This window comes from Siphateles boraxobius, unplaced genomic scaffold, assembly GCF_051911475.1.
Source record: "Siphateles boraxobius isolate OS27281-9 unplaced genomic scaffold, OSU_SipBor_1 33, whole genome shotgun sequence".
NCBI lineage: Eukaryota > Metazoa > Chordata > Actinopteri > Cypriniformes > Leuciscidae > Siphateles > Siphateles boraxobius.
Window position 1 is genome coordinate 14,259,194 of NW_027508953.1, and position 24,173 is coordinate 14,283,366.

General features: G+C 39.5%; 1 protein-coding gene and 2 long non-coding RNA genes across 3 annotated transcripts; 1 reads left to right on the top strand and 2 right to left on the bottom strand.

The window, feature by feature from the left end:
• Positions 1 to 9,340: 9,340 nt before the first annotated feature.
• On the bottom strand, positions 9,341 to 11,836 carry LOC143701496 (uncharacterized). The gene is made up of 5 exons (XM_077194824.1): positions 11,674 to 11,836; positions 11,288 to 11,373; positions 10,889 to 11,086; positions 10,659 to 10,755; positions 9,341 to 10,466 (listed from the first exon to the last, which is right to left on the bottom strand). Exons 1-5 carry the CDS (start codon positions 11,834 to 11,836, stop codon positions 9,523 to 9,525), a joined length of 1,488 nt encoding a protein of 495 aa, XP_077050939.1. The 3' UTR covers positions 9,341 to 9,522.
• Positions 11,837 to 15,256: 3,420 nt separating this feature from the next.
• On the top strand, positions 15,257 to 16,239 carry LOC143701953 (uncharacterized). The gene is made up of 2 exons (XR_013190217.1): positions 15,257 to 15,393; positions 15,482 to 16,239. It is a non-coding gene; the product is annotated as an uncharacterized LOC143701953 (long non-coding RNA).
• A 1,718-nt stretch (positions 16,240 to 17,957) lies between these two features.
• Positions 17,958 to 18,908, bottom strand: LOC143701954 (uncharacterized). Its single transcript, XR_013190218.1, has 2 exons — positions 18,728 to 18,908; positions 17,958 to 18,066 (listed from the first exon to the last, which is right to left on the bottom strand). It is a non-coding gene; the product is annotated as an uncharacterized LOC143701954 (long non-coding RNA).
• Positions 18,909 to 24,173: the final 5,265 nt, after the last annotated feature.

A 24,173-nucleotide genomic window follows, 5' to 3' on the forward strand; every position in this document is an offset into this window, starting at 1 on the left:
ATAATAAAATTTTGACTACATGTGTGTTCAGTTAGGCTACATATATATATGAGTACAATTCCTTTTGTTCTTATATAGAATGGTTCCAAAAATAGACAATTTTGTGGAGGATGTTGTCCCTCTCTACAGTCCCTCAGAATTTAGAGGTCATTTCAGGCTCTCCAAAGAACAAGTGGAGGTTTGTACTGGTTAATATCGGTTAATATACAATTAATTGAAAACAAGTGTTAGTATGTTGTCTTGATAACCTATTTTTCTACCTTTGCAGGATGTCATTACTACCCTTGGTCCTGTTTATATGAATTTACAACAGACCAAACTTCCACTCACAAACAGTGTTCTTGCCTGCCTTTGGACATTGGCGAATCAGGAGTCATATCGTGGGGTGGCAGATAGATTCAACATGTCAAAATCCACTCTTGCCAAGCATCTCCATGAGTTTTGTTTTAATGTGAACACATACATGGCCCATCACATTTCCTGGCCCAGAGGTCAAAGGCTGGAGATGTCAAAGTTAGGGTTTGACGCAGCAGGTTTCCCCAACACTGTATGTGCAGTGGATGGGTGTCACATTCCTATAATGAGACCCCACTGTGATAATCCCCTAGCATACATGAATAGGAAACAGTTTTATTCTGTAAATTTAACTGGGTTTTGTGACAGTCAGCGACGCTTCTGTCACATCAGTGTGGGTCACCCTGGGAGTTGGCATGATGCCAGAGCATTTCACTTGACAGAAGTTTGTCGTCTTCTTGAAGAAGATCCTCATTCCCTTGTTCCACAGGGAATGCACATAATTGGGGATTCTGCCTACCCTTTGTTGCCTCAACTTATGAGGCCTTATAGAGACAATGGCCACTTGTCTGCTAGGCAAAGATACTTTAACAGAAAGCTCAATGCAGCTCGTGTGGTCATTGAGCATGCATTTGGCATTCTAAAATCTAAGTTTAGGAGGCTCCATTACCTGCAAATGAGAAGCATTTCTAATATCAGTTCAGCAGTCTCAGCATGCTGCATTTTGCATAATCTTTGTTTAGAGCCCAGTGATCAAGTTGTTGTGGTAGATGGTGTTGATGATGAACCACACCACCAGCAACCCCACAACACTAATGCATGTCATCATAGAGACCAGATTTGTGGCCAGATCTAACTGATGTATACTAAACATACAAAAAAAAAAAAAAAAAGATTTGAATGTACAGAAATAGTCAACAAATGATAAAAAAAAAACAGATTTTGTGTTGAAATTAGGAAATATATTTTATTGAACATGATTAGTTTGTCATTGGAAATTGTGTTCTTTGGGAACAAAAAAACATTTTGGGGAAAGCTGCAAATCAAGAAAAAAAAAAAAAAACCTTTACATTATTGAGGTTCATGGGTTCTGTAATAGATGCATAATTTGCTCTTGTCTTTTTCCCATTTTCTTTAGCTCCTCAACAATTGTTCCCAAGCTGGTCAACATCTTTTTTTCAAAGGACCTTCTGCGCCTCTCCTTAAGTCGCCGCCATCTCTCCAGATCTGGCCTTACCAGGGACTCAAGCACAGCAGTCCTTCTCTCGGCATGCTCTTCATACGCCTCCAGAAACTGTAAGGGTTGTGATCGTCTTTGCCTGTTTGTGATGTTTGTATTTGGTATGGTAGAGGTTCCTGGCTGTTCATCTATACTAGCACTTGCTGGCTGGTCTTGGGAAGATGATGTGGGCCTACTTTTGGAGGAGGTCTCTTCCAAACCCAGAGGTGTGGAGTGGATGGTGCCAGGTGGTGCAGTACCGATTCCCGATGACCCAAATAACTCATCCATTAGCTGGTGGGGTTGAATTTCAAATGTAAAATGAAAAATAACCAATGTTTCTTGTAAGACATGACAATGTTATTTCAGAAACAAAGTAAAGCAGTCTTCAACTTACTGTATAGTACTCCCAGGTGATCTTCCCCTCCCCAGTTGCACGGCGCCTGTCTTTTACCCTTTTATATGTGGTTAACATGTTTGCTAGTTTTTTTCTAATTTTCTCACTTGATAAGTTGTAGCCCTTTTGTGAGAAGGAGTTTTGCATTTTTTTTATAGAAGGCCATTTTGTTCCTAAAATAAAGTTGCTGATGAGTTTTTGTAAGGTCCAGTAGAAATAGTGTCATTTGATGTGTTATTTCTGTAAAATGGAGGGGATAAGGAGATAAATAGATTAACACTACAAAACAAAGAAAAATGTAAATTAACCACAGTATTGACATTAATCTTCCTTAAATTATTTGATGCAATACCTTGAGATTCATGCCTGTCTGACTGGAAGGAGGGGGATGAAGGTTGAATGGATTCTGAAGGGTTTCCACTAGTGCTGTGCGTTAAACGCGTTATTAATGGCGTTAACGCAAACACATTTTAACGGCGTCAATTTTTTTATCGCGAGATTAACGCTCTTTTTGGCCTAGCAAACAGCACCACACCGGATAGCTAGACCGGAAACAAAACAACAGGCACGCCGCACGTACTTGTTTGGGCTTGCGCGCCGGCCAAAGAGTAGTAGGCTAACGGTACGTTTTGAGTGGATGGCGCGAGCGCGAGACGCCGATCTAGAGACGTGCACTCTCAACGCAATAGAGTGCGGCGCGGGACTAGATTTGATGGCCGAGTGCGAGGGCGGGCTCGAGCGGTAATGCACTCACTCTGTGTGCGGATACGGGAGAATAAAACGATTCGCGGGACTCCCGCAAACTAGAAATATCTATGAATAAAACATAAAAACTAATACATTTTTATTCATATGTTGCAGAAAAGCTACAAGAACAACTAAAACAAAATAGAAACTATTTACAGGCCAGAGTTTCTTTTTATAACATGTTTGCAGCGTTGAGGGATGTAGCCAATCACAGACATATGAAGAAGCATCAGAAGCATTTAAAATAGACTCCCCTCACCGCTCAAAACAGACTTTTTGTTCAGTGCTGAATTCTGTAAGCTGGCAAATCCTCAAATTATAACAAACAAAGTGTATATATTATGAAAGATGCATTGTGCAGTCAGCTTCACTGATAAAAACAGATGTGTGAGATTGCGATGAACTGATGTCAGCTTTTTAGGAATTATTAAGGGAGTGCACTTTGCGCGCATTCAGTCATGCCAAACCATGCACTCAGTAGCCTGCTTGCTTTTATGTTATAACAGTGGTTTGTGTGTTAATGCTTTAATAACAAATAATTTATCAGGAGCATTTATGCTGATGTGTATGGTGGCGACACGTAGGCGAAAGTATTTGGAGGTAGCCTACAAAAAAAAGAGTGTATTTGCGGGCGGGAGCGGGACAAAAATGTTGCGGGCGGGAGAAAGTAACATAGAAAATAGTTGAGAACGTCAGTTATAACGACCCACGTATGAAAAAAATTGACGGGTTTAAATCGGGCTTGGGCTCATAATTACAGTTTATGTGTCGGGCCGGGCTCGGACACAATGCGCACGGGCTCGGGTCGGGCTTGATTTTTTTGGGCCCGATCTAAGCTCTACATTGGATGACTTCAGACAGAAGCACATGGATACCACAGCTAAGAAAAAACTTAATGCTGATCCACTTTTCCATGTTGATAAGAGCATTAAAATTAGAAAAAATAATGAGACAAATAGAAATCAAGGGACATTTAGAATAGATAAAAATGTGCGATTAATCGCGAGTTAACTATGGCATTAATGCGATTAAATATTTTAATCGTTTGACAGCACTAGTTTCCACACATTGCACCAGGTTGCAGAGTGGCAGGCGGTGGGTACTTGACAGTGGAGGTAAGTTGTACAGGGGGCCTAGTGGGGCACTGGCTGGATGATGGTGGTACAGGGGGCCTAGTGGGGCACTGGCTGGATGATGGTGGTACAGGGGGCCTAGTGGGGCACTGGCTGGATGATGGTGGTACAGGGGGCCTAGTGGGGCACTGGCTGGATGATGGTGGTACAGGGGGCCTAGTGGGGCACTGGCTGGATGATGGTGGTACAGGGGGCCTAGTGGGGCACTGGCTGGATGATGGTGGTACAGGGGGCCTAGTGGGGCACTGGCTGGATGATGGTGGTACAGGGGGCCTAGTGGGGCACTGGCTGGATGATGGTGGTACAGGGGGCCTAGTGGGGCACTGGCTGGATGATGGTGGTTCAGGGGGCCTAGTGGGGCACTGGCTGGATGATGGTGGTACAGGGGGCCTAGTGGGGCACTGGCTGGATGATGGTGGTACAGAGGGCCTAGTGGGGCACTGGCTGGATGATGGTTTCACAAAACTGAGGTTTAGGGGTACCGGTGACCTAGTGAGACATGAAATAGGAGGTTGGAGGAGCTTTGCAGCAGAAGCTGGGCCACTGAGGAGAGCTGTTAGGAGAGAAGATGTGGTCAGTGTCACCCAAGAAATAATTCCAGTATATTCTTGTTCATTAAGTAAATGTATACCTTTTGTTTCAACAGCTGATACTTGCTCCATGACAGAAGAAAGGAACATTTGATCTGGGGGAATAAATGATAAATAAAACACTTGCACAAATCATTGGTGACTTGTAATTATTTCAGTTATGCTGTTTACTTACCATTTTGCATCCTCTCTGCAATGTCCTTGGAAACTGTTAGCATGACAACATTACCTTTGCTGTCTAACACATTAATGGTTATGTTGTCCATTTTGTTGTGTGTTACACAGGGTAATCCATGTTATTTATATATCCTAAGGAACCATGGGACCATAGCCAACACCTGTTGCATTCATTATTACTAATAGTTAGCAACAAATGCAATTACCATTTTAAGTCAACCTTCAGTTTTGGCTCAACATTAATTAGCAGTGATTTCCATTGTTTTCGTGATTTAGTGATTTTAAGTAACTTTATGTATTAACCATGGTATTAACGCACTTTTGAGATGTGTGTATAAGTGGTGTTTTGGACAAGATAACATATTGGATATATACTTTAGCAGTTTGACATGGGTGTTTCTGCTAATGCAAAATGATAAAAGTTACCTTTAAAAAAATATATAGGCTATATTCCCTGCTGGGTATGTTTTTTTTTTAGCAACATGATTTACATTACCCTCCACCTGAGCTCTTTTTAACATTTGAGACAAAACACCATTCATTTTCATATGCAAAAAAAAGCACATTTCTGTTGGATTTATTTTGTGATTTAGACCAACTCTTTGAAAGTGAACAGAATGTTGTCCTGTTGTTAAGTTGAAGATACAGCAAGTTGTTAGCAGTTTGTTAACCACATGCAGGTGAAGTATAAACACAGCAAAATAAACTAGAGAATGAAGAAACCATATGAACAAATGGAGGAACATGATGTAGCCTATTATGCATCATTTGTATATGAGCATACATTTATAACCACATTAGATTGTATGTTTTTAAGATTAACATTTGAGTTATTAAAAAAAGCTCATTTGAATAGGTTATGCAGCTGAATAGGCTACTGTAAAAGGTTTGTATGAAAAATAATGCCAAATAAACATACACAAACCCTATAGGCTTTTAACAATAAAGTAAATACAGTAAAACAATATTTAATAAATATGATTTATAAGATGAAGACGACATTAAAACGTAATGAACTGTTTTAAAAGTCCATATATGAGAATTTCTGGAACTGAATTCCTCGCAATAAACTTGAAACGCACGTCATCGGTGTTGTCAGTGAATCCGGCCAATCGTGGATCAGTTGTGTCGTCATCAGAACCTGTGCAGCCGCTCTTGAGAATCTGCGCTGGCTGAATCCTGCGGCTGCTCTCGCATCGCTCTCGCGGTACTTTGATAGCACACGTCACAGTCATGTGGAGTCAGCGCTGCATCAAGTCGGACAGAATTTCTAACCGGCATGCACTGCTTCAAGTCTGCCGCCGATCGGTCTGCGCAGAGCTGCATGAAGTCGAACAAGCCTTCCATATCTCCGTTTGCAGCTCCTCCCCGCCTGCACGCGGCTACTCTCGCCGATCGCTTACATCCAGCCGCAGCCGATGTCGAACACACATAGACAGTAAAAGAAATGGACACAGCGACCTCGTTGATTTCAACGGAGAGAGTTGAAGCCGAACATGGGCACTCACTTCCTGATAGCCAAGCGTTCTGCGCAGGCTCAAACTGAGCTTGATGACGTAGATGTCACGTGAGCAACCTGACTGACAGTTGTAAATCTTCTAGTAGCTGTGCCAAGACAGATCTGAATCACCCATAGACAGTCACCCAACGTTAATCGTGCACAGAGACGTTGAAGCGCGACCTGCAGCAACTTTTGGTAAGTATTCTGATTAATTGTTTTGTCATTTTGCTTAATATTTATTTATTTAAAATTTAACGTCAGTACGCCTGTGAGACTGTGCGAGCTTCTCCTCCTGTCTATACGGTAATGTCTCTATTGTGCGACATGAAGTCGCGTGGTTATGACGCAATTTTTAGCCTATTTTTACAAGAATGGCTTCTACGGGGCCATAACGTAAGATACAAAGTAATGGAGCCTTTTATACATTGTCGTGTTTCTTTAGAAATAAATAATGGACAAATGAAGTCTTTGGACGCCTCAGATGTAAAGTTATTCGCTGTCAAAGTGACGCCAAAATGAATGGGAGTCAATGGGATGCTAACAGCAGGTGATAGCCAGCTACAATGGCGGCCCCCGGAGGCAGCTTCAACTTCCGCCTGATGGATTACCCCCTTGCGAACACACCTATAATCTGCGCAGAACCGATCACCGGTGATCAGCGCGTAATGCATGCCGGTTAGAAATGTGTCCGAGTGCGGTCCGCCTTGCTCTGATGTCATGCTGACGTGTGTCAAAATACTCTCGCGAGCGCAAGGCGCACGTGTCGGATTCTGCAGTCGCGCGCAGTAGACCTTTTACGCACTTCCGCATTTTTTGACCGGAAATACGTCAATGAAGTGTATTAGAACTTCCTGTTATCGTAGCGGCAGATACGAAAAATGGCAGAGTCGAAGAGTCGCAGTTTCTGTTGTGTTCCAGGCTGTTCGTCTTCCACCCAAAAACAGCCCTACCTTTCATTTCATTCTTTTCCCGTGGATCCAAACCTGAAACCCAAATGGATACAGGCGATCCGAAGAGAGGAAGGGAACAGTTTTGATATAAAAAGAGGTAGCACCTATGTCTGCAGCCGGCACTTCGCTCCGGATGATTACGTTGGTGGCTGCGTCGTTCGTCGCCTGAAGAGTGGTGTTGTCCCGAGCCTATTCCCTTGGAACAATTTTACTGCTCCTTTGAGAAGGGAGTCAGTATATGACAGAACCTTCAAACGTCAGTCTGTCCAGCTATGCTGTGAAGGTGAAGATAGCACCATGGTGGCTAAGGCAGTAAGGATGGATCACGACTACGTGACACACCCACCTGCAGGTAAGATTGTTCATAATGTGTTTAGTAAGTTAACGCTAGTCAACTATGTATACCGTTAATGGATAAATGCATTCGTGTGATAAATGCCTTTCTAACTGAACAACTTAACCCTTGTGTATCAATTTAAAAAAAGTTACACATGGGTACATAGAGGACAAAAATGTCCGTGTCAAAAAACTACTTGGGAGCACAGACTTATGTTTGGTCTCATTTTAAAGAAGACCCGTGGCAGATTATTGCTAAAGTAAAAAAAAAAAATAAGTAAATTAAAAAAAAAAGTTATATAGGTTTAAGTTTATGCACATTATTTTATATAAAATATATATTTAATGAAACGAGTATAACCCTAAAACGGCTAGAAAATCAAAGCCATAAATCTAAATAAGTTGTGTTCCAAATGTGAGATTGGTATCTCAAAAAATGAGTGGTAGTATTTTGTTTGGGTGCAGTAACAGATTTTCCCCATTGGATGCCAGCAAAACTCCACTGGTGCACACAGTAATTGGATTTGTTATTTGCAGTTGAGTTTTTCTCTCTTAACATTACAAACACGTATTTTTATTTAACTAATGTTAGTCTACATCTGTAACTGTAACATAGTCTCATGCTGTCTAGCTGTAGGGGGCATGCTCTGAATGACATTATTTCTGCAGTGATGTCATTTAAGAGTTGACATGACATAATTACTGTTCTGTGTTGTGTTGAAAGGTAGCATAAATATGTTAAGACTGTTTTTTAATTTATTTATCTTTATAGGTGCTCTGGACGAGGCTTTGGATTACATCCATGACTTAGAAGCCATGTTGCAAAACACTGACCTACCACCTCCTACTCTCTTCAGCCGATACTGTTCATCAGACGACCAAATTCGTTTCTACACCAAATTTCCATCCGAGAGGGTTTTTACAATTTTTTGGGAGTCGATTGCACCATCTGCCCATAGACTGGTGTACTGGACCAAAGCAAAGAGGGCAGGGGAGGAAGGCTGCCAAGATCCCAGCCCACCACGCATCATGCCATTAATAGATGAGTTCTTGATGTATTCCATGCGGGTTGCTGTTGGCATGAAGGAGCAGCTCATTGCTGACATGTTTAATGTGAGCATTGCCAGGGTCAGCAGGGTTACCATCACCTGGGCCAATTATCTTTTTATGATGCTGAGCTCACTTCCCATCTGGATAAGCAGGGAAAAGGTTAAGTCCACTATGCCCCTTAAATTCCAGAGGTACTGTCCTAATGTCAGAGTGATACTGGACTGCACAGAAATTGCCCTGGAGACAGCCTCATCCCTGACCTTACAGTCAGAAACCTTTTCGAGCTACAAAAACAGGACGACATTGAAAGGCCTGATTGGAGTTGCTCCCAATGGCTTGGTGACATTTGTCTCACCCCTGTACACCGGGTGCATCTCAGATAAGGAGATCACCAGGATCAGTGGAGTCCTTCCCTTGCTGGAGCCAGGAGACGACATCATGGCAGACAAAGGGTTCCTCATTCAAGACCTCCTTGCTGACGTTGGAGCTAAGCTCATCATTCCACCTTTTAAGCGTTCAGCTCAATTCAGCAAAGAGGAAACAGAACAAACCCAAGCCATTGCCCGCCTCAGAATTATAGTGGAGAGAGTGATTGGTAGGGTAAAGTCCTTTCACATCTGGGACTCTCCTGTGCCGCTCACACTGATTGGCAGTGTGAATCAGATCTGGCTTAACTGCTGTGTTTTAGCAAACTATCAAGGACCTTATTGTTTTGAAGAGTGAATGAATTAATGTTTTATATGTAAATGTATAATGTGTAAATAATTTAGTGTTCCCACATTCTTAAACATCAAATTAAATATAATTGTTATATTCGTAATATTTTTCTGTTGAAATGTGACTGATTTCACTAAAACATTAGATGAACAATTAAAACAATTTTGGTCAAAATGATGCATCCTTTAAATTTTTGGTATGTGTAACATCAACTGATTAATAACTTATTTAATAAATAACATCAAACATTTACAATAAAAAAATGACATTAGTTCATCAACAGTAAGACAGAAGGCAAAACTGATTGGTAAAGAACAAGATTAGTGGAAATAACATCAAATATTTACAATAAAAAAAATAACAGTTCATCAACAGTAAGACAGAAGGCAAAACTGATTGGTAAAGACAAGATTAGTGGAATTCAAGGTATGCATTCATGTATGTGCCATAATAATATACATCTAATTTCTCTTTCATTTCCGCTATGAAGGAGTCATCACGCCAAATTCTTTCCACAGTTAAATTTGATAGGGTATCGGTAACAAAGTCACACCATGTCAGTCCTGTGATTGCCAGTTGGCCCTGAACCTGCCAGTAGTATTTATGTGAACGCCTCAAAGTGGCGTGGCCTTCCTGCACCTTGAGGTGAGCAACCTGAGATGGATCATTTTTTGTGCTGCTCTTCACCTCAACCAGGCCAAAAGGAGGCGACTCTGAAGGGTCATACACCCGACCGTCTGGACTGGCCCCGAGATGTGGTGCGTCAGGGTGAATGACAAATCCTGCTGGTAGCACATTAACTCGCATAGTTTCAGCGTAGTTTGCCAGCACTTCATGCTCCACCAGTAGACCACGCTTCATTGCAGCTGTTTGCTTTGTGGAGCCTCTGATCATTTGAATAGCTGCAGACTCCTCCTCTGCACGACACGCCCTACTACAACAAGCTTCCCAAAAACGACTGGCAGTCAGCCTTGGTCGCCGTAGCTGTGTCCACGCAGGACATTTGGACTGCTGCTGAGTTTCTTTGGCTATCTCGCTGGACAGCTGCGGTGACACTTCTAGAGACTGGAGATGCATCAACTGATGTAAGGTCGGGACGAAATGCAACCTGGGAAAAGTGTGCTGCATCAGAGGAAGGGACGGAAATTCTGGAGCCATGTGGTGTAGGATGAGGTCACTGGACTTCTTGGGTGGACAGTGATAGGACATGGGAGATCCACGAGGGACAGACCCAAATCTAGATGGCGTCAGCTCCATCTCAGAAACCCCATCCAATACAACAGCCATGAGAGACTGGGGCTGCACCTGGCTTAATTTACTTCCAGATGCCATCATATATGGATCTGGCAGTGGTCCTAGACAAAAGAGCAAAGAGATACACAAGATTATTGGTCACACAAAAGAAAATTTAGACATGAGTGCTTAACTACATTTACATTTTATTTATTGTATCTGCGGTAACCATAATGATGTTAGTCATAACATTTAAAAAAAAAAATAACTTACTCTCACAAAGCAACAATCAACCAGTTAACAAGTTAAATCACCTGTATATGCCTTGTACAATGTGGACCTCAGACCGCTCTGACCCACTGTTTTGGGCTTTTGCACCACCAGCTCACTAACAGGTTCAGGATGGATTCCCTTAAAAGTAAAAGACAAAAAACAGTTACAGTCTGTACTGTAGTCACTTCTGGTGGTGTTTTTATAATAATTTCCAGTTGTTATAGATACGCATCAGTTCTTAAATCATATGACATGTTTATCACAAACCCACCTGTGTTCTTGGTCTGTGCCATCTCTGCAAGCCACTAGTGCAGGCCAAGGGGGGTGGAACAGCCTGCAGACCCAGCTGTGAATAATGTGCGGTCTGGTACAGGATAGCAACTACGTGATTGCAGAATCCTTTACCAGCCGCACAACTGCAGGAGAAAGCTTTCAGGTTGGCAGTAGCACTTTCTGCCTCCAGTGAGATCTAGACACAATAACAAATGAAATAGGTTACACTGAAGTCATACTTACGCAGTCACATCAATGTTCACAATAACATGACACTATAACTTTCAGTAAAGAAATAGTAAGTGAAGAAAGTGCCGCAACCGCAGCAAGAAGAGTGAACGCAAGAACGGGCAACTTTCTGAACTTTTGCCAACCGGCATTCTGTCTATAGTCAAACCTCCAGTTTGTGAGGCTCCTCGCTCTTCCTCATTGACCTGAAGCATCTACCTCTCACTATAACCTGTCCCTGGAGTATATTTGATACTACCGCATGCAACAAGAAAATATTACATGTTATCTCACATAGAAATACACAACTTTACTTCTTAACGTTAAGTCAGTAACATTTCACATTTACCTAGTAAGTTACAACTTCACCAAATTACTTCTTGTTATGTTATCTCATGCCATCTCACTTAAACATACACACAACATATTCACTGCGATGTGTTATACCTTATATTACAAATTCACAACACCATTACTTACTTTACAGTTAACGTTAACAGAGATATAACCGGTGATATGGTTAAAGCTAGCAACAGCAATTTCTTCGTTTCTTACCTTGGTAATTGTGGATAAACTCTTCATGGAAGAATTTATATCCCTTGTCCAACTTGTTCCCTTTAGTGGACGAATGTATCTCCACACTCTTCACCACATCGGCGCTGGTGAACTTCGGAAGACTAGTCAGGCTAGTCGAAAACACTCTAACGTTAGCTGCCATTTCTCCGTCAACAAAGCCTACACCGGAAATGGGTTTACGCTTCCTTGACGTATTTCCGGTTTTTGCGTAAAAGGTCTGTTGCTCTCCACCGACTGCGCTGATCAAAAGCATGATGGGAAACGACTTGCTGACGACACAGCTTAATGTTGATTGGTTTAAACAACCGTTACGTATTGTTCTCTTTTAAAATGTTTGATTTTAAAGCTCGGATGTCATGTTTTATGTGTATATACATATACATGTATGTTATGTGTGAATATTCCCAAACTCTCGGACAGTGCGATCTCTATGGGTTATGCAATGTCATTTTATTATATATATGAAGAGTTCAGATGCAAAAGCCTCTAAGTGCCATCTGAAAATTTCTTCTAGAATGATCATTTTTATCAAGCTCGTATATTTTAGTTCATTAATTTCAATTAAATGTCAAGGGAATTTACCTGTTAATTGTCATTTAAGTGAAATTACTGAACTTAAATATACGAGCTTGATAAAAATGATCATTGTAGAAGAAAATTTCAGATGGCACTTAGAGGCTTTTGCATCTGAACTCTTCATACATATATATATATATATATGTATATATATAACACATAGCCTATGTCTGTATTAAAGAAAAAATGATTGATAAACACTTATTTGGAATGGAATTAAATAACAAGTACTTTGGGTGTCTTGTTCATTATATTTATTTTCATATAAAAGCAACAGAACTTAAATTACATCCAGTTTATTAGCAACACTGTGCACGAGCGTGAATCCCGCGATATCCATCATTGATCTCGAAGGTGTCAGATCCACTGCGAGAAACGAGAACTGTCCGGCTTGCCTGCGGTTTTTTCACTCCTCCCCTCACTGCAGCCGCCTACTCTCGCCTATATTTAAGGCGAGGCAATTAAGGCGCATCTCAAACAAGCCTATTGCTTCGCTTTCGCAAAACGCACATCGAAGCTTCAGTGTCATACGTAACATCACTATCACACGTACAGGTAGGGTTTCTATCCGTCTATCTATAGTCCCGTGTTTATGAATGAAATAACGTTAATGTCGTGTTTTAAATCGGTATTTATATTTGAAGCTGTGTGACGTTCATTCAAACGGACGCCAGCATTATAAAGTTAGTTTTCATTGTGACATTCAAAAATTTAAATTTGCCTGTTTTGGGAAAGGTATCATGCAAAAAGTCCACATATTTACTATGTTTTACCAGTAACTGTCGATCCGCCATGTCATGTGTAGTAAAAGCACAGTAACGTTATACCATGCTTCTTCCACCGTAACTGTAACCATGGTAACCACAACACTTACAATGCTTTTACCACAGTAACTGTGTTTTTATTGTGTACTGTAGTTAAAGCACAGTAACACAACACTTACCAACCATGTTATTTTGTTACCAGTTACTGTAGTTGTAATGTGGTATTTGTAATTAAAACACAGTAATTTACCATGATTTTACCACAGTCTGTGTTTTTACTGTCTACTATTTGTAAAGCACAGTAACCACAGCACTTGCCATGGTTTTACCACAGTAACCATAGTTTTACGTGGTGTTTGTAGTTGAAACAGTAACACAACACTTGCCATGGTTTTACCACAATAATCACTGCACTGGCCATGCCTTTAATAACTTTTTATAATGTAATTGTAATTCAATATTCTTTTTCTGTCTTGCAGTTACTTCAGATCACATACTCCTTTATCTCCATCTCCCACAACAACCTTTAAGCCAACAGCTGTTTTAAGAGGCCATCTATCGCAAAAACTTACTTACTTTCTGTCTGTCTCTCTCTCTCTCTCTCTCTCTCTCTCTCTCTCTCTCTCTCTCTCTCTCTCTGTGTTTTTTTTACTGTAATTAATTTACACATATTTTTGCTCTCTTTCTTTCTCTTCTTCATCATGGGATATTTAAAAAAATCAAAATTTGATAATTTCTGTCAGAAAGCTGTTATTAACAGGGAACTTGAACTCAAAGCTCCCAGTGCTGATGTTGAAGAAGCTGCCAGGGAGGCTGAACTAGTCCTTCAAATTAGGTAATGTTGAACACATTTAGTTATAGCTGATTTGCTTTAATGAATGTATCCTTATTTTATGTTTTATTAACTTTCCTTAAAGTCCTTCCTCTCAAATAATTTGGTCACGGATCATTTTTAACACACTGTCTCAACATGTATATATTTCTCTTTGTTTCAGCTGAAAAGGAAGTGCTGTCAAGGGCTTGTTAAACCTGTCTTCGTGGAGAGGGATGAATTCGGCCATCTTGTGCGTTTATGGAGAAGGAAAAAAGCTGCAAAGGCAAATGTTTCCAATGGTATGTCTGTGTTGGTCTTAAACCTTGATTGAACATTACTGCAGTTACATTTTGCACAGCATTTGATGTTTCTTAAACTTTATTTTACATTGCCTCAACTCTCTTGCAGATTGTGCCCATTGTAAGTAGTCGGACCGTTTATATCAGAAAGTTCATATCAAGTCCATTGTATTCTTTATTAACCTTTACATATTGGCGCCGTCTCTTCTCGTACTACAGTAGGCTACATGATATCTTTCCACATGTTGATTTTTATTGACCACATCTGTTTAAGAAGCAAGAGTCTGGAAATGCTAGTTTAACAAGTTACGTGACGCATCAGATCTTCAAATGGTAAAATGGTAAATGGACTGCATTTATATAGCGCTTTCACAGACCGAATGGCCACCAAAGCGCTTTACATAGTTGCCTCACATTCACCCATTCATACACACATTCATACACCGACGGCGGTGTCAGCCATGCAAGGCGCCACCCAGCTCGTCGGGAGCAGTTGGGGTTAGGTGTCTTGCTCATGGACACCTCGACACTTGGTCAGGTGGAACCGGGGATTGAACCACCAACCTTTCGGTTTGTAGATAACCTACATGAACCACTGAGCCACTGCTCTTTTTCAGCTGTAAAACAAGAAATGTCTTTTGAACCCATGTTTAAATACTATTGTTGTTTAAACATATACATTAAGACAGGAACTGTCCTAATCAGATAATCCAGTATTTACCAGGACAACCAGTCCTGTTGGGGATGAGAAATGAACATGGCCTTCTCATGTATTCATAGATACTCATACATACATGTTTATAGCTGGAAATTACTTTATATGGTGAGTACTGACAATTTTTCTGGAGTTATTATTAAATTGTTGTTTTGTCTGATTGTTTGAAGGAGGATGAAACCAGTTGATGAAGAAATAGGCATGTTGCACTAGTTTTAAATACATTACTAATTTGTTATGACTGCTTGTATTATGTTCTCATTTTCTACTTGTACAGAAAGACTACATTAGGAGGTAGAGGAGCCGATAGCTGGCCCTGAACACACTCGATGCTCAGGTCCGTCTTCACGCAGTTGGTCAGTTCACATCGTCCAGACTAAGAAGAAATGGGTCTGAGGCCAGATATGGAGTTTTTGTTGACCGGAGACGATTCTGTGGCCACCAAGTGCAGCACTGCATCAGTTATCCACTGTGAAGAATACATTCCAGCTCTACGTTGACAGGTCAGAGTTACGGCCCATGGAATCAATGGTAAAGTCTAGTGCAACAATTTTAAATAATACTATTATAAATGGTTTGCTGATTTACCACCTCCTAAATACATATTTTTTTTGGTTAGAACTTCACCCATCCACCCTGATGTTGTGCTGAAGAAGGCTCATCAGTGTCTTTTCTTCCTCAGACAGTTGAGGAAGTTCAGTGTGAGCACCAAAACCCTCAAATCAACCCTCAATTTTACACTGTGGAGAGGATCCTGACTGGCTGCATAACTGCAAAGCTCTCCGAACTGCACAGAACACTGTTGGAGGTGAGCTTCCCTCCCTCCAGGACAAGGGATTGTGTGAGGAAACTTCCCTTCCTACAGGTGTGTGTGAGGAAAGCACGGAGAATCCAGACACCCGAGCCATGGACTGCTCTCACCGTTACCATCAGGCAGAGGTTATCGTAGAACCCGCACCAGCAGACTGGACTCATACCCGTAACACACACACAGCAACCCCCACCCCCCAACCTCATATGCTCTACATTTTTTCAATTACACTGACTGGACTTTTACTCAGTATTATTCTGAACCCTGACATTCTATTTTCACTCATTCATACCGTACTGCACTGTATATGTATACTGTGATTATTTTGTTTATTATTTTTTTCATTTTTCAATCTGTGTATAGTATAATATTGTACCATATATTGTTCTCTACTTGTATTGAGTCCCTAACATATACTGTGTATATTAATACTGTATGTGTTGTGTAAATATTCTATACTTGTCATCCATACTGTCATTCTGCAGAGTTTGCAAAAAAGAATTTCATCACCTGTACACACTTGGGTTCAAGGTTTTGTGACAATAAAATTATTTGATTTGATCACATCTTTTGTCCATCATTTGTACTGTACTGTGCTCGATAACAATTGCAAATTGCTTAGATACATGGAAGAAGAAGATTTTGATAGGGAGATAAATATCATGATTATAACAACTCTTTTTTATTTCTCTTAAATATCACAAGTCTTTATATGCTACTTTAGCTGTATTTATGCTGTATTATCCAGTAAAGTTTTGTACATGGTGTTGGATAACAAAATATGGTGAATATTATTTATTAAGGATTGTGTTTGGTAAATACACAATTAAATTTTGTAATAAGACATAATAACCATGATAGTTTTAATTGTGACATGAACATTTGTCATATTAATGACATTTGGTACAATCATTTGCTAGAATGTTACCATTGTATATGTTTTAGGACTTAGATGCTGTGTCAAATACAGTAAATATGCCAAATTTCAGTTACATGAAGTGAAAGGCTGAAAGATGCATCACAAGAGACTGCATGGGCTATATTGTTATGGGCACTTCAGGCACACTGAGGATGATGTACCAGGGAAAGATCAACATGGATCCTGTACTATAAGCAGGATGAGCATTCAAATTTCTGATGTCCAGAACTTTTACATTATGATGCTTTGCAGTGCATTCATTTTTTGTTAAGACTTTTGAGCCATAAGTTACACACTGTGTACTTGGACAGTATGCCATTCAGTAAAACAATGTTGTACAATGAAGTGTCACAAGTGTATTGGTTGTTTAAATTGATATCTTTGTTTATTGTCAACACTATTCTTATGCTATGTTTACATAATGATGTTGACTTCACTTTTTTTAAAAATATATATGAAAAGGTGGTATAAAGGCCTTTTAAAAAAGTGCTTATAGTAAAATACCAAATTTTAATCTGCCTCTCAAATATGTCTTAGAGATTTGCACAATGACCATGATTAGAAATCCCTATGTTCAGTAAAGTTAGTATTTTTTTTATTTCTTTATTACACGTTTTAAACTACATTACCCATGAGCCTCTATCATTATATACTCTTTGGCAATAGTCTTTGTTTGTAGTTCAGTTAACTTATACTTAGGTTAGGGTTAGGATCTCGGTAAAGGGGTAATTTCTCACAACAAATCAACATCACATTGTTAACTTTATGTATTACTGACGTAATTATTACAGCAAAACGTACTTTGCAACATTAAACGTTTAGTAATATGGGTTTAAAGATTGTCCAACCACAGCCAGTCCTGTAGGTGCCAAGGAAATGTCAAAGCCAATGACAACCCAGTTGAGCAGATGCGTCACACTTACTTGTCCATATATGGTAATTTATGACAGGATCTTCCAGGTTCTTGTGGTGAATGGACAAATTAAACATTTATTTGTCCCCATTAAATATAAAACTAAAATGACAGATTGCATTGTGGCGTTAACCCGATGCAACAATAGATTACATGCAATAGAAAAATGTTGCAGTTGGATACTGTATGACAAATAAGTATTAAAATTCAAAAAGTTTAATTTGCTTACAAAAAACTAATCCTCTTATAATTATTCAAGCATTCATGTTTCTTAAACAAAGATAAGTTCAGCTACTATTCAAATAAAGTGCTTCTATAACATTTACAATGTATTCGAGGTATATATTTTAATCACTTCTGTGTTTCCTGGAAATGGACCCCTTACCATTATTAGCTAGTATAAATATAGGAATAAAAAAAAAAGCTCAAAAAAAGCATAATGAATGGACACATTTTGTAGTAATTTCCCAATGTTTATTTATATGTCAAACTGTTTAAATACAAAGATAAGCGCTCAGCACAGCATCCTCTGCCACACAGGTACTTCTCCAATTTGCATCACTATGTAGAAAAGAAACAAAAAAATAGGTTGGTTATATAAAAAAATATCTGCATTGAGGTAATCAATTATAGTGAAAAATAGAAAACTCTTAAAAAAACACTGATTGATAAAGTAACTGATATGTAACCGAAACCCCTTTAAAACAACAATGAATAGTATACAACATGTAATTTGGATTGGCATTTCAGATGGATGGAGAAAACTGAACTGGAATGATATATGTAAGGGATAATGTGTAAGGGACATTATCCGGCTTATTACATGGCTACCTACCAAATAAATCAATAATTTGACTCAAAATATTGATTTAAAAAGGAGTTTATTGATTTTAAAATGATTGTATAGCTTCCGCTAAAGAAAATAGCGTTTAGCGCTACGTCTCTATGGTTAGAATCCATTGCAACGCTCTGTTTTTCAAGGCAACGGTGTGTTATACTTAGCAGCGGTCTGTTTTCAAGAAACAACAGACCACATTCTACATTAGAATTCAACCAAGCCATGTAATAAATTATAATATATATATATATATATATATATATATATATATATATATATATATATATATATATATATATAATTACACAATATGCAATTCAATAACATTAAGTTGAAACAATTAAGGAAATAATATTAAAAATAAAGAAAATATTTTTACATTACCATTTCCCCCCTCTTTCTCTGTGTTGGCAAGTAGAATACAGTGGGAGGGATGGTGACAGGAGTGCTCACAGTAGAATTGGAGTGTTCACTGTAGAAAAGAAATTATTACAAGTAGTCAGAGTGGAAATTAGCAATAAGAGTGAAGAAGGGCTGAGAGCAGATGTGCCACACAAGACAGAGAGCGATGTGGAAGCTTGGGTTGGGACTAAGTAATTCGTGACAAATCCTGCAAGAAAGGACAAAAGAGAATTTTATTAAATCACATGATGAACTATAAAAACATTGACAGCCAATCAGGATCTATCCAACTTTAAAAAGCTTAAGCACTTAAAATGGCAGACAACATTACCACAGCACGCACTTTTGATAATAAACAGAACTTTATCGTCCGTTTGTTGTGGATGTTAAAATAGTTATCATTATAGTTATTGTTCTTGGTGTTATGAACGAACTTAAAGGGTTAATTCACCCACAAATGACAATTCTGTCAGTAAATTACTCACTCTGCTGTTGTTCCAAGTTCCAACCCCGTAAGACTTTCGTCAATCAACTACAAGTTTATCAAGCCACGAGAATACTTTTTGTGCGCAAAACAAGCAAAAATAGCGACTTTATTCAACTCTTCATTTTCTTCTGTGTGTGCCTCTGAGTGAGCCACGTAGTGTAACAGCGCAGCACTTCTGTGTTGTACGTCACACGCATCACACACGACCTGCGTCGGCCAATAGCAAGCCTACGTTCTGACGTACAACACAGAAGCGCTGCGCTGTTACACTACGTAAACTCACTCAGAGGCCCACAGAGAAGAAAATTAAGAGTTAAATAAGTCGTTATTTTTGCGCACAAAAAGTATTCTCGTCGCTGGATAAACTCAAGGTTGAGCCACTGTAGTCACTTGGGCTATTTTAGACATTGTCTTTTCTAACTTTCTAGGCCGGCAAGTTTCGATCCCTTAGCTTCTATGGAGGAGTGATCCAGCTCTCAGATTTAATCAAAAATAGCTTAATTTGGGTTCTGAAGATGAATGAAATTCTCACTGTGTTGGAACAACATGAGGGTGAGGGTGAGTAATTACTGACAGAATTTTCATTTTTGGGTGAACTAATCGTTTAAGTGATCTGATTAGGACAAGTTATTTGAAGATCTGATGCGTCACGTAACTTGTTAAACTAGCATTTCCAGACTCTTGCTTCTTAAACAGATGTGGTCAATAAAAATCAACATGTGGAAAGATATCATGTAGCCTACTGTTGGTACGAGAAGAGACGGCGCCAATATGTAAAGGTTAATAAAGAATACAATGGACTTGATATGAACTTTCTGATATAAACGTTCCGACTACTTACAATGAGCACAATCTACAAGAGAGTTGAGGCAATGACCAATGACAGCAGCTGGAGTAAAAGTCATAGAATTTTGTACGAGTGCACTTGTACAATATCATATGAATTTGCTGACTTGGTCAATTGTATGAACTATTACTACTTCGACATGACGCTTTATTGTGGGTTCTTACTGATGGGGTAGTGTAGTATGTAAAACAAAGTTTAAGAAACATCAAATGCTGTGCAAAATGTAACTGCAGTAATGTTCAATCAAGGGTTAAGACCAACACAGACATAGCATTGGAAACATTTGCCTTTACAGCTTTTTTCCTTCTCCATAAACGCACAAGATGGCCGAATTCATCCCTCTCCACGAAGACAGGTTTAACAAGCCCTTGACAGCACTTCCTTTTCAGCTGAAACAAAGAGAAATATATAGCCTACATGTTGAGACAGTGTGTTAAAAATGATCCGTGACCAAATTATTTGAGAGGAAGGACTTTAAGGAAAGTTAATAAAACATAAAATAAGGATACATTCATTAAAGCAAATCAGCTATAACTAAGTGTATTCAACATTACCTAATTTGAAGGACTTGTTCAGCCTCCCTGGCAGCTTCTTCAACATCAGCACTGGGAGCTTTGAGTTCAAGTTCCCTGTTAATAACAGCTTTCTGACAGAAATGATCAAATTTTGATTTTTAAAAATATTCCATGATGAAGAAGAGAAAGAAAGAGAGCAAAAATATGTGTAAATTAATTACAGTAAAAAAAAAACAGAGAGAGAGAGAGAGACAGACAGAAAGTAAGTAAGTTTTTGCGAGAGATGGCCTCTTAAAACAGCTGTTGGCTTAAAGATTGTTGTGGGAGATGGAGATAAAGGATGTGATCTGAAGTAACTGCAAGACAGAAAAAGAATATTGAATTACAATTACATTACAAAAAGGTATTAAAGGCATGGCCAGTGATGTGGTTATTGTGGTAAAACTATGGCAAGTGTTGTGTCACTGTTTCAACTACAAACACCACAGTAAAACTGGTTACTGTAGTAAAACCATGGCAAGTGTTTTGTCACTGTTTCAACTACAAATACCACAGTAAAATGACAGTTACTCTGGTAAAACCATGGTAAGTGCTGTGGTTACTGTGCTCTAACTACAAATAGTAGACAGTAAAAACACAGTTACTGTGGTAAAAGCATGCAAGTTACTGTGCTTTAACTACAAATATCACAGTAAATCGAACGTTACAGTTACTGTGATAAATCCAAGGTATGTGTTGTAGTACTGTGCTTTAACTACAAATTCCACAGTAAATCTACTTAGGTAAAACCATTGTAAGTGTTGTGTTACTGTGTTTACAAATACCACAGTAAAACCACAGTCTTAAAAGCATGGCGTTGTCTCATTTAACTAAAAATTCCACAGTAAAACTAATTACTATGGTAAAATTTATGGGCGCTGTGCTTTAACTAGCAGAATCGAGCTAATATACTGTGGTAAAATCACATTCATTCAGTGGCATTCGCAACTGATTTGTAAAGAAAAAAACATCAAACTACACTTACTTACACATGAATTGCCGACAGTCACAACGATACATTAAATAGATCTTTAAATAAAATAAAACAGATATTGATTATGGCGTTCAGGGTCATTCTTTCTCTTGCCGCATTTTGTTTTTATTGGTAACGACAGTCAAAGGTCATTTGATGACGACACACCCGATAAACGAGACTGTCATATATAAGACTGCTAGAGGGCGCTTAATTTTAAAATGCCACTATAGGTCGTAATCCGCTACATGTACAAACGACATAGGGGGTCGTTTTTCGGAGGAGGACAGTCTCGTTTCATCTGTACGCCACTTCTGACGCAAATCATACGCAAAGTTTTATAAATGAGGCCCCAGAGCGTAGGTGGGAGTAGGCAGATGGCCTGAGGTTTTGCCTCCTGAGCTTTACAACCCATTCTGTCCTTCTGACAGGATCTTTTGGAAATCTACAAAGTTGTACACAATAAGACAAATAAAGTTTTTATTTACACATTAAGCACATGGTTTGACAGTTTTTTAACATCACTTGATTAGAGCGGTTAAACTTCAAATGGCAGATTAACAATTTTAACAGTCAAATAAAACAATTAAAGATTTGTCACTGGATGGCACTGGGGTGAGTAAATTATTAGGAAATTTTCATTTTGAGGTGAACTAATCCTTTAACTGATCTATATAATGACATCATTACAGTAAAAAGACTTTGCACAACGCTCTTTCTGAAGCTGTCAAATGGTGTCGCTATTGGATACTTAATTGTGATTATTGCTGCTCGGAGGTTTTTATCAGCTACTGCTGAATGTTTTATGTTTTATGTTTTTTTGTAGAAGCATTACTCTTGCCTCGGAGAAAACAACACAGGAATAGCGACAATTGTACATATAAATTACTATGTATAGGGTTTGAATTAAAACCGGTTTTCCTACATCCTTTTGTGAACGTCGTTTGATATTTGTATCCTGCACAGCGGGTCATCTTAAAAGTTCGTCAGAGCTACCCAAATCTGAATAACGGCCGTTGGAGCCCTCTGCTGGTAAAGAATCGTAAGATGGCTCCTCAAACATTTCCGGTGGCTTCACTGCCTGCTGGCAGTTTAGAACATGGTTTAGAACGTCATGAGCTATCACTCACTCATTATATAGATCCAGTGGCGGGCCGTGCATTTCACACCTAGGCCTTCAGGGGTGTCGAACCTGAATTAATAACTTTTAATAGTGTACCAGCGCACAGACTCTCTATAATTGTTGTGAAATTTCTGTTTTTATTTTGCACCTGCAGTTATAGGGTTAATGCGGTGAGTTCGGAAAAGGCCGGTAGAGAGAAACGAGCAAGCGAGTTTGGCGTGTGCATTAGCATACAGTGGTTCCTTGCGTTCCGATTACGTTCAGTAAGTTCAGAAACGGAGCCTCCCTGGTCTTGTCGTTCAAGGGTTACAATAAAGCGCTTTTCCACTGCATGGTACAGCTCGGTACGGCTCTGTACGGTTCGGCGCGGCATGGTTCGGCTCGCTTCGCTTTTCCACTGCGTGGTACGACTCGGCTCGGCGCGGCACGGCTCAGTTCGCTTTAGCTCGGTTGCTTTTCCACTGCAGTTAGTACCGCTTCAAAGTGGGTGGGATTATGACTGATCGTTATAGTTTATCAGCTCCTCGGCAACCAACAAGAGGAACGTCTGCGCTTCTCGTCCACTGACCACCATTCAGCCATTTCTTTTTTGGAAGCTTTTTCTTCAAGCAAGTCAAGCAAGTAGATTTAAAACAGGTGCTACAGCGGTGGCTGTTACTGGCTATTTAAATCTAACGGGTTTGATGTCTCGCAAATACAATGACGCTGGTAGTGATGATTCTGTCTGTCTGACCAATCAGTGATCTACAGTGCTTCCACGTCACATTTTGGTATCGGTACGGTACGCTTGGAACCTCAACAGAGGTGGTACCATTTAAAGAAAGCCGAAGCGAGCCGAACCGTACCGTACCATGCAGTGGAAAAGCGCCACAAGTGAGCCGTGCCGAACCGTACCATGAAGTGGAAAAGCGCCAATAGTTCCTTTTCAGACGTTACAATAGTAAGAATGTTTAAAAAAACGGGGGCAAAAAAAGCATTATACTCACCAAAACTACTGGTTAATTTTTACACAAAATCCATCCTTATTTCTTTCCTCAAGTAGACTTCAATTACTGTTGTACATATTATCTGTGCGTTTCAGTTCCAACAATTTCTTTTCTATCTCTGAAAAGTCGAGTCCCGTCATATTTCTAGCATAAGTTTTACTTTATTTTAGGTCTGAGAGTGTCTGCTCAACAGAAGCAGTAGACACAGGGACAGTCACCGCAAAACATGACAATTTGTACAGTTAGCTGCCCGATGCTCTCACACAGAGTTTTGAATGAAATCAACGAGATCAGCGGGACTTTTGCCTTCAAAATCATTCGTGGCATACGTTATTCGATCTGTCCGGGTAAAAACAGAACTGACTAACGTTAGAGTCCCGTGACTCGATCAGGCTGAATAAGGGATTTTTTTCCGGTAGGTTTGAATCTGCTGGGGTCGAGGAGGGAAAGAAACATTA